The sequence below is a fragment of the Oncorhynchus mykiss genome, chromosome 1 (assembly GCF_013265735.2).
Source record: "Oncorhynchus mykiss isolate Arlee chromosome 1, USDA_OmykA_1.1, whole genome shotgun sequence".
Lineage (NCBI taxonomy): Eukaryota > Metazoa > Chordata > Actinopteri > Salmoniformes > Salmonidae > Oncorhynchus > Oncorhynchus mykiss.
This window is the reverse complement of record NC_048565.1, coordinates 69166940-69184896: the sequence shown is the minus strand read 5'-3', so window position 1 is coordinate 69184896 and position 17957 is coordinate 69166940. Positions and strand designations below refer to the sequence as shown.

General features: G+C 39.4%; 1 protein-coding gene across 2 annotated transcripts; it reads left to right on the top strand.

Annotated features, from left to right (window-relative positions):
• The first annotated feature begins 5333 nt into the window (after positions 1-5333).
• Positions 5334-15377, top strand: vax1 (ventral anterior homeobox 1). Of its 2 annotated transcripts, none has more exons than XM_021609946.2 (4): positions 5334-6353; positions 6490-6740; positions 8965-9152; positions 12858-15377. In XM_021609946.2, the coding sequence occupies exons 2-4, from the start codon at positions 6527-6529 to the stop codon at positions 13395-13397; spliced, it is 942 nt and encodes a 313-aa protein (XP_021465621.1). In that variant the 5' UTR covers positions 5334-6353; positions 6490-6526; the 3' UTR covers positions 13398-15377. The 2 variants fall into 2 exon arrangements, with proteins under 2 accessions (XP_021465621.1, XP_021465615.1); XM_021609940.2 differs by having other exon boundaries at positions 5334-6380.
• The last annotated feature ends 2580 nt before the right edge of the window (positions 15378-17957 follow it).

The following is a 17957-nucleotide window of genomic DNA, read 5'->3' as shown; positions in this document are numbered from 1 at the left end:
AGACTTTGAAGGTCTATCCCCTGGTAGCAAATTAACTACTATTAGAGGCTTTGTTAGTGAGTGCCAAGTAACATCACCCACAGAAAACACTGGGAAGCTTGGTAATTAGGCATTAATGACCTACAACAAGAGAGTTCTCAGGTTCTCTCTGTTGACTGAGCAGGTTCTTCACTAATGCCAGGAGTACCATTGTTTAGGCAGCATAAAGGAATTAGAATAGAAATACAGATGGATGTTATTGTCTGGGACATGTGTTGACACATTTACCATTTCATATTTTAGATAGCTACAAATGTCAAGCCACACCATTGAACCAATGTATATTTTACCTGCAGGTCTATTTGATTTCTGGGCGTCTGTTTGTAAAACACATACATTTCTATCGAGGCATTAAATTTGTTTAGAGCAAACCTCTGGTTTCCTTGATTGTTGGAAGGATATTGAAATGCCCTCTCTCTGATTTCCAATCCATTGCACTATACACACACAATCACACTGAAGGAGCAAGGTTCTGATACTGAACCTTCCCAACAATCATGCTGGCTGTGATCATGATGAATGTTTTATGGCATTACTAGAACTGGTTGTGGTAGTGGCCCTGCTTGCACTTGGCCTTTTCTGTAAACAGTCGCTAGCCCACCCATGATGACCAATATGTCATTGGGGCTGCTGCTGTTAGGTGTTCTGAAAGAGGTTTTGAATGAAGCTACAGATGCATATTATATGATAGGATAGTGGTAAGTGGGATACTGGTGATGAAAGTTCTGGGAAAGATTAGGGGTAGTTTCCCTACCATCTGCCATAGAGCTATACATTCAGTTGAAGTCGGAAGTTTACATACACCTTAGCCAAATACATTTAAACTCAGTTTTTCACAATTCCTGACGTTTAATCCTTGTACAAATTCCCTGTCTTAAGACAGTTAGGACCACTTTATTTTAAGAATGTGAAATGTCAGAATAATAGTAGAGATAATTATTTATTTCAGCTTTTATTTCTTTCACCACATTCCCAGTGGGTCAGAAGTTTACATACACTCAATTAGTATTTGGTAGCATTGCCTTTAAATGGTTTAACTTGGGTCAAACGTTTCAGATAGCCTTCCACAAGCTTCCCACAATAAGTTGGGTGAATTTTGGCCCATACCTCCTGACAGAGCTGGTGTAACTGAGTCAGGTTTGTAGGCCTCCTTGCTCACACACGCTTTTTCAGTTCTGCCCAGAAATGTTCTATAGGATTGAGGTCAGGGCCTTGTGATGACCACTCCAATACCTTGACTTTGTTGTCCTTATGCCACTTTGCGAGTGTGCTTGGGGTCATTGTCCATTTGGAAGACCCATTAAAGATCAAGCTTTAACTTCCTGACGGATGTCTTGAGATGTTGCTTCAATATATCCACATAATTTTCCTGCCTCATGTTGCCATCTATTTTGTGAAGTGCACCAGTCCCTCCTGCAGCAAAGCACCCCCACAACATGATGCTGCCACCCCCGTGCTTCACGGTTGGGATGGTGGTCTTCAGGTTTGCAAGCCTCCCCCGTTTTCCTCCAAACATAACGATGGCCATTATGGCCAAACAGTTATTTTTTTGTTTCATCAGACAAGAGCACATTTCTCCAAAAAGTATGATCTTTGTCCCCATATGCAGTTGCAAACTGTAGTCTGCCTTTTTTTATGGCTGTTTTGGAGTAGTGGCTTTTTCCTTGCTGAGAGGCCTTTCAAGTTATGTCGATATAGGACTCGTTTTACTGTGGATATAGATACTTTTCACTCCTTCAGTGTGTACCTGTTTCCTCCAGCATCTTCACAGGGTCCTTTCCTGTTGTTCTGGGATTGATTTGCACATTTCACACGAAAGTACGTTAATCTCTAGGAGACAGAACGCATCTCCTTCCTGAGCGGTATGACGGCAACGTGGTCCCATGGTGTTTATACTTGCGTACTATTGTTTGTACTGATGAACGTGGTACCTTCAGGCGTTTTGAAATTGCTCCCAAGGATGAACCAGACTTGTGGAGGTCTTGGCTGAATTCTTTTGATTTTCCCATGATGTCAAGCAAAGAGGCACTGAGTTTGAAGGTAGGCCTTGAAATACATCCACAGGTACACCTCCAATTGACTCAAATGATGTCAATTAGCCTATCAGAAGCTTCTAAAGCCACGAGATCATTTTCTGGAATTTTCCAAGCTGTCTAAAGGCACAGTCAATTTAGTGTATGTAAACTTCTGACCCACTGGAATTGTGATGCAGTGAATTATAAGTGAAATAATCTGTCTGTAAACAATTGTTGGAAAATTACTTGTGTCATGCACAAAGTAGATGTCCTAACCAAATTGCCAAAACTATAGTTTGTTAACAAGAAATTTGTGGAGTGGTTGAAAAATGAGGTTTAATGACTCCAACCTAAGTGTATGTAAACTTCCGACTTCAACTGTACATACGTGAATAATGTGTACCACAATGTACTTATCTTAAAATAAACAAATTCAAACCACACAACTTTGACAATCTTATAACCAATTGCTTCTTACGAGCAGAGTAAGTAACGTTTCTCACCTTTAGGTTTTTTTCCCACCATAAATGATTTTATCTGTGATTCTTATAAGCAAAAAACCATTGTATTTGTAGGAGGATAATGCTAAAGGAGAGTGCTATTTCTGTGGCAAAATGTTACTGTTACTCAGACTGTTATGTCTCATGCCCGTTATTGGGAGTGATGTAACCTTGTTTTTTGGATAGAGTGGAAAACCTGATGCACCATGGGGTGCAGCCTCTAAGTGTATTTGTTTTGCTTTTGCCATCTGATCCGAAGGCACACTGCTCTGCCAGGACTGATACTGGGGAAGGCTATGCACATTTAACACCCGCAGCACAACCAGTGGCTTCCTCTTCATATTGTGCTCAACCAGTCGCACTTTGACCAGTATTAGCGTACTTGCTGGTTCTGGTAACAATTTACATAAACTTGCTATTATACTTGCGTAATAACCATGTTAGTACGGAGCATTTTAGTTATTGAAATCTGATTGCATAGTAATGGAGTTCACATGCACCGAATACAACGTGTATAGACTTAACGAAATGCTTGCTTACAAGCCCTTCCCAACAAATTTTTAAAAAATAATACAAGGAAAATGAGTAGCACAAGAGGAATAAAATACACAAGAATGGAGCTATATACAGGAAGTTCCAGCTTAATGTGCAGAGGTAGGAAGTATTTGAGGTAGATATGTACATGAAGGCAGGGTAAAGTGACTTGGCATCAGGATAGATAATAAGACTAAAATAAAGAACAGAGTAACAGTAGCAAATGATGAGTGTAAAAATGTGTGTTCGTATGAGTGTGTATATGTGTGTTTGAGTTGTGTTGATATGCATGTGTGTGCGTGTCTGTGTGTGTGCGCTTGTGTTGTGTATGTGTGTTTGTGAATGTGTGTGGGAGTATCAATGTAGTGTGTGTATGAGTGTTGGTACTCTATATAGTGTGTATATATAGTCTTGTGAGTGTGCATAGAGTCAGTGCAAGATAGGGTCGGTGCAGATAGGTAAATAATTGTGGTTATCCGGACTATTTAGCACTCTTATGGCTATTTAGCGTTCTTATGGCTTGGGGGTAGAAGCTGACTCGGAGCCTGTTGGTCATGAGAGCCAATGGTCTGGTACCGTTTGCTGGATGGTAGCAGAGTGAACAGTCTATGACTTGGGTGGCTGGAGTCTTTGACAATTCTTTGGGACTTCCTCTGACACGGCCTGATATAGAGGTCCTGGATGGCAGGGAGCTAGGCCCCAGTGATGTACTGGGCTGTCGCACCACCCTCTTTAGCGCTTTGCTACCTCTGAGGGAGAGGTTGTTGTCATGGCACCACACTGCCAAGTCTCTGACCTCCTCCCTGTAGGCTGTCTCATCACCGTCGGTGATCTACCAGTCTATCTATCTACTGTCAGCTAACTTGATGGTGTGGTTGGAGTCGTGCGTGGCCATGTAGTCGTGGGTAAACAGGGAGTACAGGAGGAGACTAAGCACACACCATTGAGAGGCTCCGTGCTGAGGGTCAGCATGGCGGAGGCGTTGTTGCCTACACTGACCACTTTGGGCCATCCCGTGAGGAAGTCCAGGATCCAGTTACAGAGGGAGGTGTTCAGTCCCAGGGTCCCCAGTGTTGAACTCTGAGCTGTAGTCTATGAACAGCATTCTCACATAGTAATTTCCCCTCTTGTCCAGGTGGGAGAGGGCAGTGTTGAAGTGCAAATGAGATTGCGTCATCTGAGGATCTGTTGGAGCGGTATGTCAATTGGAGTGGGTCCAGGGTGTCTGTATCTTGACTGTTCCTTATTTCACTAACAAAGAACACTTAACCCCATAACCATTACAAAGTGATTAACCGCATGTTAATACAATGTTGTTACTATAGTAATTACAACATTACTACACAGGTACAGAGCTACCTTGTTTGATGTATGCAAAGCTTTCAAGTGAGCTCATAATTAAAAATGAGAAACACAACAAACACATTGTGATGAAAACATTGGAATTAATTGTAAAACTAGCAGTGAAGCCTGCGAAATGACATGCAAGTAGCTAAGGCAAAAAATAGAGCATTTCATTTCCCAACAAGCCCACCCATTGATTTTCGAATACTCAAAATGTTGAATGTGCATACTATTTTCCGGTCTTTAACATGGATTTTGCATTTCAACATTATATTCATACTATTCTGCGGTACTGTCTTTGCAATATTGCTGTAGAACTGTCCATTGAGGACCGGATTTTTCAAGATGAGCCATTGTTGGAACCCGAGAGGCCACAGTGCTGCGTGGACAAGCTGTTTCCCAGGCTGAAGCTCAGCAACACAGCTTGAGAAGCAGGAGTCCCCTTCAGTCGCTTTCTTTTTAGCCCCTTTTTACCTTTATTTAACAATCGCTCCTTCTCCACTCCAATCAGCCACCCCCAAACACTCAGTGAATAAAGTTAGTCCAACATGAGGCCCTTAAACCCACCCCAAGTTTGCTGCCTGGCAGCCACACTCACAGAATTGTTTGTTAATAGTCCAATTAGATAATTGCCATCTTTCACTCCTTTTCCTCTCTGTTTCCCATAAAGGAATGAATGGTGTTCAGGGAGGGGGGCAGCTTGAAGAGGGCTTCTGGCCCCACAAGGTGACGAGAAGGGCCGGAGAATGTTCCTTGCACAAGGCCATTGGTTTGAATTGAGTCATTGTAGCCTAATCAATGGTCTTATTGGATTACTGGCAACTGCTGTTCCCTGAGATATTGTTGCTCTGACAATGAAAATAGCTAAAAGTTGGTGGGTGGGTAGCGGGGTGGAAGGAGAGTGCTGGAGAGGGGGGCCGTTCCAGGGGTGTTAGTGTAGGCACTAATGACAAGTTTTGTCCCGTTTTTGTGTTTTTCAGATCGTGCAGGTTAAGATTGTATTAGTGCAACAGACTGCTTCTGTGGTGCATATATATGAATGGTGGGGACGCAGCGTTAATGACAAGGACCTGTGGGCTACTCGTCGTGCTGTTGTTGTTTGTCGTGCCGAGTGACGTGGGTCAACACAGGAAACTTGAACACAGTTCCTGTGAAGCAGAGCCGGGTGATTTTTGTGAATCAGCTGTCGTGGCCAGTACAAATTCCAATTGGGGTGTATTCACTTTTTTCTGTATCCTCTGTCTCTCCGCCTCTCCTTTATTCTCTCTATCTCAGTCTCTCTCGTTCTCTTCGTTCTCTCTTGTTCTCTCTCTCTCTCTCATCTCGCTCTCACTTTCTCTCTCTCTATCTCTCTCTTTCTCTATCCCTCTCTCCCTCCCACTTGCCTGGGATAGCACTATAGCGGTGAGAGCAGTATGTTGCAGAGGGACGATCATTGGCGAAAGACACAGTAAATGCGATTAAAGTTAGCCATCGTGGCCAGACAACCAACACTGGAGAAACGCTGAAAATGGCTGGCCATGTTTCTGGGGTCGAAGAATGAAGTGCCTGGGAACTTTTCTGGAAGTGTCGTACCTCTGTGATTCTGTCTGTGTGCTCAGGAAGGCTTTTTTTGCAAAGTGAGACCAATCATTTTTCTTGATTCCCTGGCTGACAGAGAGGGACGGAGCGAGCAAACCCCTCCATTAGGACCTGATATATTTCCCAAACAATTTAGTGTATTCATGAGGCTACGCAAATGTGGAGGCAGCAAAATTACCGTAATCAATTGAAACAGTGAGTGTGCGTCGGTCCATGGCTCTGATTATTTGGAGATCATCTATCAGCCTGATGTGTATGTAACAAGGCTGTTGAGTTTCAGGGATAAGTCCATGATCATTGGGCAAGTGAGTTGGACAACGATAATCGGGCACCTTGGCAGGTGAGGCAAGCGCTCCCCGAACATTAGGTAGGTGACTCTCTGGTCTAAAAGGTGCTGTTTTAAAACAAAGCCACACTGTCGAGACAACACACCGTGCAATACTCTCTGTAATCCCTGTTTTCTTCACCTGACAAAGGAAAAAAAGAAAGAAACATTGAAGAGGATAAGTTAATATGGAGGTCAGATACAACCAAGAGCCTGAACCAGGGATGGGGCTGAAGAATGGCATAAAGGATGGGAAAGACGGCAAGGATTCCCAGGGAAACCTTTCCAAAACCTTCCTAAAGGATCAGCAGGAGTCCTTCTCGCCATCTGGGACGGTGGAAAGCTGTGAGAAAAACCGGGGGACGGGGGACCCGGACTACTGCCGGAGAATACTTGTCCGAGGTGAGAGGATTTCCACTCATGTTTACTCCTGTTGCAGTGTATGGACTCTGTTTGTTCATTTGCTTTACTTTATATGTATCCACAGGATGAAATAAGATCGTTTGCTATGTGAGATATGCTGAATTGCCAGACGGATGTTTTGGATATGGGATTCTGGTATTGGCTTTGTGTATGCTCAAGAAGGATAGAAATAGCTTTTGGTTTTTACAGACATACTGCTCCATTGTTCACAACCAAATGCTCTGTTTTTATACTGTATGTACAGAATATTTGAGGTATTGGATCACTAAAATTTCCCAACCATTAGAATTGTTAAACTTATTTATTTGACTTTATATATTTGACACAAAGCAGCAAATTTCTCCCAAGCGCTATTTGGTTTATTTTGTTGTTTTTATCACTCGTTCATTTTCAGAAAAAGCACAGGAAATTAGTCACTACCAGTTAACAATGCGCTATAGTCCCTTTTGCAGCTTCCGGGGCGTTCTCGGTTGAGAGTGCAACATTATGCCAAAGAAGAAAATGTTTTTAAAAACACACACCCCCACTCACTCTTATCGGTCTCATGGTAGTTTTAGTCATTGTAAAAGTATTTTTGGCTTTTTTGTTAAACCATTTTGAATTCAAAGTAAATACAAACATTTTTTTTTTTTTTCACTTTTGTAAAAATGTACTATCTGCACATTTTTATGTATTTTGAATGTTACGAATTTTACCCATGTGATATACTCCCATCAAAATGGTTTGCGTTCACAACAATTTTGTTTCTTCCAAAATTGAATTATACAGCACAGAATCATAGAGCACATTTATTTAAGATATTAAGTACTGTACATTTGGTTTTAAAATGAAGGATGAATTTCATGCTACTCTATATTATCTCTCTCCATGAAAATACTATTTCATTTGAAAGCAATATTCACAGAAGTTTCAAATCATAAGATACACACGTTTTCACTATCTTATCGTATTCTGATACAGATGATGAATAAGTAATAATAATGGACGTAAAATGCATTTGCTTACATCAACTTGTTCTAAATAATAGAAGGTATTCCATATGCAGTTAATACAAAAGAAATGAGTTAATTGTTATGTTGTTCTAGTACTCTTTCTGAGTGTCGTCTGGCCTCAGGGCTAAATTGTAGCAGAATAAGCACACATCATTTATTTAATCTGTTTAACACAGGTGGTCAAACATAGAGACTGTTGGAAAACATGAATATATCCTTGCTGATTGTTATGGAAATAATTTAGCAACGAAACTAAATTCAAACATAAATGTTTATGTACTTTCAGGTTATCTTTTGCTGCTTTTAGATGATGGGAGAAATAATCACAATTTAAAAAGTAGTAGTTCATTTTAGTTAATTGAGTAAATTCTTAAGAAATGTTTTTTTCCTTATTTTTATTCCTCATTTCTCTATTTTTATTAAGTCATTAAAAGCTCATACAGTTATAAAATTAATATCACGTTATCTAAAGGTATATCCTTGAATTATTTTCTGTTTACATGACAAAAGTACAACTTTTTAATTACACACTACATTTTGATTGTAGAAAACTATAGGGGAAACAACGATTTTGAGGTTAGTTTACTATTTAGGAGAGAGTACTGATTGAGATGCTAAAATATGATCATCTAGACTAGAGTATTGATGCAATTAAATGGGTTGACCAAAGGAAATGATCACAATGAAATAAAAAAATCTATCATTGTATTTTGTATTTGTTTTATACATTTGATCAACTTTCTTCTGTAAACGGTGCTTTTTCAAATGAATTAATTGTTATTTTTGACTGCTTTTAATGTGGTTGAGGTTATCCCCTAGTATTTTTTGAAAGTACACTAGTTGGTTTGGAAAATGTCAGTGTGTTAATTTTAGTTATGCATATTACTGTGGTTGATGTTGTGTGTTTGATGCATTCATATAAATGATGTACCATATTCATGTGCATACTTGAATGGTTCATTTTTAAATTTTGCAAACATGAAATCATCCTCGATATCTTCATATAGCTTTATGCTATGCACTGCAACAAGACCTAAGTCTTTCATTGACGGTAATCAGTCATTTCATGGACAACAGAAGGCCTACACACATTACTAAAAATGATGAATGGTCATTCTGATGTTGTGATAATGATGAGCCAAGAGTGTTTCTACATTTTGAATATAGTTATCATTGACAAATCTTCAATGGTCACTTGTTCTTTTTTGTAGATGCAAAAGGGTCTATCCGAGAGATCATTCTGCCAAAGGGACTGGATTTGGACCGTCCCAAACGAACCCGGACCTCTTTCACCGCAGAGCAACTCTATCGTCTGGAGATGGAGTTCCAGAGGTGCCAGTATGTGGTTGGGAGGGAACGAACAGAACTGGCCCGCCAGCTAAATCTATCTGAAACGCAGGTAAATTCAAGCAACACAATACATGTACCTATTTCACTCTGGCCATCAGTAAATAAATACCAAATCCACATTCTGTGTTATCATAGATATGTTATGGGTCATTCCACGAATAGAGTGCCTTTTGGGTAGTGTAATTTTGTAAAATAATAACTGTTTCTTTTTCACCCCAATTTAACATTCTGTCATAAAGAGCACTTGTTCAACTTCATAAAAAATATGTTTTCCCATGTCAAGAGGTTAAGTAAAATAATAAAAGACCATAAAAGTGTTAATTAAAGTAATAGGGTTGACCGTAACAGGGTTGACCGTAACAAAGTTGACGATTTCATCTTAAATCAACAGTAACTCCCCTTGAGACAGGGGAAATGGAAGCTTGTTGTGTACAACAGGGAGGGGCAATTGAATGCAAGCTTTCCAAAAAATTTAGCTAGCCTATCGATCTAGTGTAACAGGCATGACATGTTATGCTCGTTGTACTCAGTTTTCTACAACAAAACCCCGGCCAATGGCCAAAAGGAGTAGAACCAGCTCACCTACTTTTACAATATTATTTGACTATTAGATGTTCAATGTTAGATGTTTAATATTAAACACTAAATCACAGTAAATAAATAATCATCTTCAGAAATTACTTTTTCAAAGCAACAAAAGAACTAGGGCTTTACAAGGATGGTGAAAACTTGGTGAAATCTTGGGGTTAAGGGGCGACAGGTAGCCTAGTGGTTAGAGTGTTGGACTAGTAACCGGAAGGTTGCCAAATCGAATCCCCGAGCTGACAAGGTAAAAATCTGTCGTTCTTCTCCTGAACAAGGAAGGCAGTTAACCCACTGTTCCTAGGCCGTCATTAAAAATAATAATTTGTTCTTAACTGACTTGCCTAGTTAAATTAAATAAAAATAAATTAAGTGAGTTACAATCTTCCTAGAAGTCGGACAAACATGAAAACACTACTATTGGAGTATTTAGTGGTTAATCAAAATGTACACAGATAATCTCACATGGACATAAAGGCCACTCTATTCGTGGAACGACCCTTATGTATTTCAACATCTTATCTCAAATGTGAAACATAGAGTGTATGATTACACACACTTATCTCACTTACGCAATGCTTTCTATATTGTCATCATACTTCTGTAAGCATACCCCATTCCAATACAATCTTTACAAGTTTTACTATAACCCTGGCATTTTCTATTTAGCTGACTGATTAGTTAAAGATCATTTAGAAAAAGGCAGACTGCAGACTGCTTCACTGATCATATAGCTCTAGCAATAGTATTAAGTTAAGTGATGATCCTATACAAAACTCAAATCAAATCAAATCTCTTTCATTGTATTTAGCCTAGTGAACTATGCACCTCATATCACTGTTATCCCAACAAATTCTATAACCTTGTTAGCCTAAATTGTTGCATAAAGGAGGCTTATTTTCAGTGCAGAAACAGTATGTTTCTAGTCCACAGGCCTTAAAAAAAGAAAAAAGTGCTTAGCTGTGGGGTCAGGGAAAGGTCACACTGCGCCTACTGTGGGTGAACTGTATTTGCACTTGTCTGCTCGTTCTCGACAAGATACCAAGCTTAGTCACCCTCCAATGTATAATTTTCACTTCAGGGAAATCTTGCTCTCTGCTTCAGAGAGCTTAGTCCAAAATATTTGTAGCACAATTTTATTTCTTAGTTTATCTTGCAAGCTGGCTAATGGCATAGTCAGCCACATTTACCTTACGTTTATTACGTACATCATGAACGTTTCAGTGGACCTAAACAAGCTTGACTTTGGACAGAGGTCAGACCAGGGAGCATTATGCAAAGTTATTTTCTGAGTCACAGCATAGACACGTGTTTCTGTCACACATTTCTGATCATTACAAGAAATATTCATATTGATCTCGGGGAATTTATACTTGAGTGTGTATATATATATATATATATATATATATACATACACACATACATACATACGTACATTTTACCATGATAAATAAATGTTTTCCTGACCAATACATTTGGACCAATACATTTCATGCATGTATTTTGTATTCAGCTACAGTATTCATGTAGTTTACCTTGTCAGCACACAATGAATTCAGAATTCTTTGGTGGTTTTTAGAATAGAATAATGGTGCTTTAGACTTCACACAGCCCTTAGGTCCCCATTCATAGGGAGGACAATAGGCTTGAATTTCTTAATGTATTTTCACATGCAACATTAAATGTTGCACGCCGCCATGCTCCTTGATTGCATTAAATCTTCAAATGTCTCCTTCATTCGTTGATGAAGTGGTCTCTAATGATGGCATCATGAAATTAACATTTTGTTCCAATGCACTCTTGGGGTGTTACATTAAGAAACGACAGCCATATGCTGAAGTGTGCACACCTAATCATCTTTGTTTGGGTCGCTGGCTTCAGAGCCCCTTGTTGGACCTTGTTGAAAATGTATCCTCTCAGATAAAAGATGTTCACCAATCATTTCGGATATTCTTATAACATGAGGGAATATGGTCATAATGTAATTCCTTACTTCCAGAGTGTCAAATAGATTGACCAACTAACCTTGAGAAGTACTGAGTTGTTTATCTACAACAACTACATGGAGGAAAACATGCTATTCAGATGTGATTGAAGTAGCTGCCGTTTGAGGTACTGTAGCTGGAGGCTCATTGATTGAGACACATTCACTCTAATTATGGTCCGTATGAAAGCAATCAGATTTAATTGCCACAGACTTGATAGAGGTGGGGAAATACATGAAGAAAACCGCAACAAAAAAAATACGAACTCCAATTATCCTTTTTTGGAAAAGGAATAGAATATATCAAACAGAAATATATGAAATGCAAATGGGAAAAAGAGAGGTCTATTTTCATTGTTGAATGACTATCAAACATGTGCAATGCAAATGCGGTAACATTACTTCATTAGCGTCAACATGGCCTCTTCACAAACACATTTGTTGCTTCATCCACATGAATAGGAATACGATAGCCATGTTTATCTGTATGCACACTTTACTTTGTTTATACTCATATCCTTGTTACAGTATACTTCAGCCACACATACATATATACTCATTACTATCTGACCCTGCTTGTGTTACTTTCATGTCTTTGAGTTCAAAAATGATTTTTCATTTTCATAAAATGCCTAAGGTCATGGAAATACATGTGATTCATTTCTAGCTACTTTATCTTACAGTCTGCATTTCACTAGAAGAAAAATATGTTCTAAAGTCATTTATGCCTCCCGTTACAGAAGGTTTTGTTCAAGTTTAGACCACAAACAGTACTGTATTGTATATGTGTGACTCTGATAACATCCATTAATGTGACATTGATATGTAAATATTTACAAGGCATTATGGTTTTGATTGAATCCGTATTTCTGTAAATTAGCTACTAAATCTGTCAAGGTGTAGAAGCTGGGCCCCCTGGTCTAAGTCCCTGATCGTGCTACCAATGTTATTACTATCACAATTCAATTCATGTGGACATCAAAGTGACCTATACTGAGATCACAAGGGAATTAGTAATTATTTACAACAATCCAAATTATTCAGTCATTTTCTGCAAACATTGGTGTTGCAATAAATTCCTACAGATATTAGAAAATAATCCATATTAACCAAAGTATATTAATTAGGCTTTTGTAAATAGACCCTGTTGTTGAAGGTCTCTACTGCTTTTTTTGTCCTCCCCTCAAGGTTAAAGTTTGGTTCCAGAACCGACGCACAAAACAGAAAAAGGACCAGGGCAAAGATTCAGAGCTGCGCTCAGTGGTGTCGGAGACGGCGGCCACCTGCAGTGTATTGAGACTTCTGGAGCAGGGCCGGCTCCTCACGCCACCAGGCCTGCCGGGGCTCCTGCAGCACTGTGGCAACGGCTCCCTGGGTGCCGCCCTGCGAGGACCCTCCATGGGCATGGCCAGCAACGGAAGCAGCAGCAGCAGCAGTGGTGCCAGCTCAGGGACGGCCGGCGGCAGTCCCCCTCTACCTATAGTGACGAGCTCAGGGACAGTGGCAGGCCTCCAGAGCTCCCCGTCAGCTCACGGCCTGTTCAGCTTCCCCATGCCCTCTCTGCTTGGCAGTGTGGCCACCCGCATGTCCTCCAACCCGCTCTCAATGGCCGGCTCCCTGGCCGGGAACCTGCAGGAACTGTCTGCCCGCTATCTGAGCTCTTCTGCTTTTGAACCTTACTCACGGACCAATGGCAAGGAGAGTGTGGACAAAAACGTTTTGGAATGATGTTTTTCAAAGGATTTTGATTTGTTTTGTTGTTCTCCTTGTTTTTCATTGTCTTGGTTTAGTTTGTTTGTTTCACCCTCTTCTGTCCTGTTTGTGTTGTGGTTGTTGTTCATGTAAATCAAACTGAACATCTGATGCCTCTCAGAGGGAGGAAAACAAAAACATACACATGTATACATTTTCATTCTTACTTATGCACTAAATTAAAATTGAATCTCCAAGTTCTGAATTTCAATACAAATGATCAGAGAAACAAATATCCATGAGATTACCAAGGAACAGCATTTTATTTCTTAGCCACATTTTCTCACATGTATTTATCTGCAATAGTAATCCCCCAAAAAGCACAGAAAATGAGTCTGTTTATGTTTGGGTGACACATCACAAATGTTTAGCTACTGGTAATTGACACATTACATACAAAGCTTTTGAGTGGTTGGGTGTAACATGACGGTACCTTTTTTGATTTTGTGTTTTATTATTTGCTTGTTTTGGGTAGACTTGTGTCACAGTGTGTAGACTTAGAGTTATCAAGCACTACAGCTTGTGCAATTCAGGTGACAGACTGTCAGTTCAGGACGGCCTGGTGAACTTGGAGTTAATTTGGCCCTTTGTCAAATATGACATTTCTGTTTACGGAAATATCGCAGGTCTCTTTTTCCATTTGCAGATACTCATGAGGAACACAGGTATTTAACATGCAAATGCCATTTACATATGCAGTTTTCCAATATTAAGCTACAATAACAGTCTTTTATACCAGTTTGTATTTGTTTTTATTTTTGGCCCAAAACAAACTAAAGAAAAATGTTGTCATACAGTATGATAGTTAAATGGTTCTGTGTTAGTTGTTTTCTAAATGGTTCTGTGAGGGTTTTCCCAATATGATTTTTAACACAGTCTAAATTTGTGACTTTCATGTCTTAAAGATGCAGTATTCCACTTTTTCGTCTGTGATTTGAATAATATTAGAGTGGTAGTCCAGATTTACATGTCAAGGTAAGAGTTGGAGTAAAGCTTGGAAATGTGGGGTGGGGAAAAGAGATTGGGTTCTGGGAAAGCTTTTGAACTTCAGAATGCTGCTTGCAGAGTTGGATATACAGAATTGAGCTTGATGCGACAGGATTGAAAACGGTGCAGAAGGTTTGCAATCTTTAATTGAGACAACAGCTTTTCTCATGTGAAATGTTTTAAGACCAGTCACCATGGCTGTAGTATAAAAGAAAAGAAAGAAAATGAGAATTGTACCTAAAATTGTTATTTTATTGTAAATTATTCACGTCTGTAATGAATTGATGATTAGTATATCTGCAAAATAATGAATGAATGAATGTAAAAGACGGGGGTGATAAATCAATCAAAGCTCTTTGGTGCTGTTGTTGTGAAATATCTTGAACTTTGTGAAATGAGTGTGGATATATATTATATATATATATATATATATATATATATGGCTACCAAAAAAAGCCATGTGTGTTTTTTCAATTTCTTTCATGGATTCGTCTTGATGATAATCCAGTTATGATAAAAAGGCCATGTTGTACCTTCATTGACAATGGGTTTGAACAGCAGTTTATTTCATATTTTGTTGGTATTCAAATGGGGTGTAATGCCCTATGCAGAGACCTTCTTATGTATTATTTTGGGCTACTTATTGTAGCCTATTCAGCGTATGGTGAACTCATACAGCGCTATAACGGAAATGCTGACACAAGGGGAAGGACATTTTAGTTATTGAATTAGTCCCCCTAAGCTGGTAACCAGGATTGTGTTCAACAGTAGCATACGTGTTTTGGGGGAGGGTTTTTGTTTGCTACCTTAACCCTAATCCAAACCCTAACCACTCACTCATGGGAAAATGTAGTGAGCTGCAGATGGAATTGCTATAAACAAATCGTGTGAGACAGTTTAATAAATAATGATAGGAGCATAGCAAAATAAATGTTATATGTTGATACATTTTTACCCTTTAATTAATAGAAAGAAAAGTGCACTTCAAAAAGTGCAACTCTCTCAAAATGTTGTATTCACAGTGTGTTCTTGAATATTACCACTAAAGTCAAAGGACTTTGAAAAGATGTTCGTAAGTTAACTGGATAAAGATCATTATAACATAGAGGGGAGGAAGTGAGAGTACATAGTCTTAGGGCTCCCGAGTGGCGCAATGGTCTAAGGCACTGCATCTCAGTGCAAGAGGCGTCACTACTATCCCTGGTTTGAATCCAGGCTGTATCACATCCGGCTGGGATTGGGAGTCCCATAGGGCGGCACACAATTGGCCAAGCGTTGTCCGGGGTAGGCCGTCATTGTAAATAAGAATTTGGCTTTCCTAGTTAAATAAATGTTAAACAAAAAATAAATAAAAAATATGCATAAATATAACAAAAAATGTGCCCAATCACAAATTCAAAAATGTAATTGAGGGAATGAATATGGTCTATATATGGTCTGACTCACTTCTATAAACTTTCGGAACTAGATGGGGTTAGTTGAAAGATTACAATTGTTAAAAGTGTTATAGATCTGTCAAAATGGACACTGAAAAAATGTTGTCTGGAAGCCAAGCAATGCAGCGAAAAGGGCCTTTGCAGTCTCTGTCTTCAAGAACCCTTGGAGGACTTTTCATTAGTACTGTTTTCTATGGAATAGGAAAAAATCCCACTCCGGGATTTCATACAAGGGGGGGGAACTGTCGATTTAAAAAGCAGTTGCAGTGATTTTAAGTTACATTTTAAGACAAAGTTCCATTCTGTCCATCCCTCTCTCTTCTGTGGGTGAATGAAGTGATGCTTCAGTGGCATTGGAAACTGAGGGTCTTTTGTCGATCAGCAGTATGAGCATAGGGAGTGAATCGTACCTTCCCCACTGTGTCTTGGGAATCTCCCTGGAGAAAAAAAAACACAAAAAACGTCTCTTAAAAAAGGAGTTGCAGTGGTCAGATCCATGAAAGTCTGGGGACGAATGTGATTATTGTTGTTATCAAGGTAGTATAGGGTATCCAAACAAATAAGCAAATAGCCCACCATCTGGCTGAATGGCATAATACCCCTGGAATGGCTACTGCTCTACCATACTACATGTGTACCAAATTGTACGACCATGTGTCAAACAGCTTTCTGTTTATTTGAGTCAATGATTATTGCATAAAAATATGTTTTTTTTCCCAAATGTAATAGCGTTAGCTTATATCAGCCAAGTTCATTAAGTTGTACCTGGTACATTGGCTGTCAATTATTGTCACATATTTAAAAGTTCTATAGCCCTCTTTTACCACAGCAACAATTTAAATATGGCAATTCAACCAGTGATTCATATATAAAGAGGGGAGTAATCCAATATGGCTTAAGTTATGGTTCCATGTTGGACATTTATTTCCCTGTGTGCGGATGGAATTTGATAAAAAGGATTCGTCTTTTTTTACTTTGATACCTAACTTTGAACTAGTAAAATTAACATTTTTAGTCATGTGTTACCGTGAAATTTATGCTACAAGGAAACCTGATGATACGAGAACAGTCTGTGTCCATTTAAATATTTGATCTCAGAGTGCTGATGCTGCACCTCCTATTACATTAGGGGTACCATGGGAACACAACACCCTGTTCAGCTTTAACATCCCATATATATTTATAAAAATGTTCAGCGCATGTTTGCCTTGGGTCTTAAGTAAAATTTTAAGATGCAGTTCCATTCCATCAATCCCTCTCCCTGCTGTGGGTGAGTGAAGTGATGCTTCAGTGGCATTGGAAACTGAGGGCCTTTTGTCTACCAGCAGTATGAACGCAGGCAGAGAATCTTACCTTTCCCACTGTGTCTTGGGACTCTCCCTGGAGAAAAAAACGGTCACATTTATGCCCCCACCCCTACACCCACCCATTATCTCTCTTCTCCTGCAGTCCAATTAGACAGAAGGCCGGGAGATTTTGTAAGTAGGGGGGTCAGGGAGCCGGTGGAGTTGTTGGGGGGAGTGTCATAGCTTGAGACCACCAACACATTTCTCCCATCACATGACCTGTCTTTAAGCTAAGGCCTTGGGAGGAAAGAAAAGCTGCATCCAGTCTGTTTTTGTTCTTTTTGTTCACCTCTTTCCTCTTTCTGTTTGTACATATGTATGGTGATTAGAAAGTAAACAGGTCTCATCAAAGCGCCAACTCTCTCATGCCACATAGGACCAGGGAGAACTAGTGACCTCAGTTCCTGAAGTGTGACAAATCTAGAGGATTTCCTAGTCCTTCCCAGAATGTTAAGTGACCCGCCTACCTTGGACAGGCTGGTAACCTCACTGAATAATTAATCCAATTATGCGCAATCAAAGGATTGAGAAGAGAAAAAACCCTTAGTGACTAATCTCCTACATGTCTAAACTATGAGACTACTTTGAGTAGTGGGCCAATCCAACATTACCGACATCACATTTGCATGCAAAATTACAACTTTAATGTTTCACAGAATGGACAGACAAAATTAAATGACATTTTTTATGCGTGTCTCTAAAAAGCAGACTTCTAAGTATTGGCATGTTGGCGAAATAAAGTAAATAAGAGGAGTCATGGACGTAAT

Bases quoted from the DNA above. Each gene is read 5' to 3' on its own strand.
- vax1 (XM_021609946.2), top strand. From the start codon at position 6,527: ATGGAGGTCAGATACAACCAAGAGCCTGAACCAGGGATGGGGCTGAAG. The intron at 6,741-8,964 runs GTGAGAGGATTT...TCTTTTTTGTAG, and splicing joins CCGGAGAATACTTGTCCGAG to ATGCAAAAGGGTCTATCCGA. The intron at 9,153-12,857 runs GTAAATTCAAGC...CCTCCCCTCAAG, and splicing joins TAAATCTATCTGAAACGCAG to GTTAAAGTTTGGTTCCAGAA.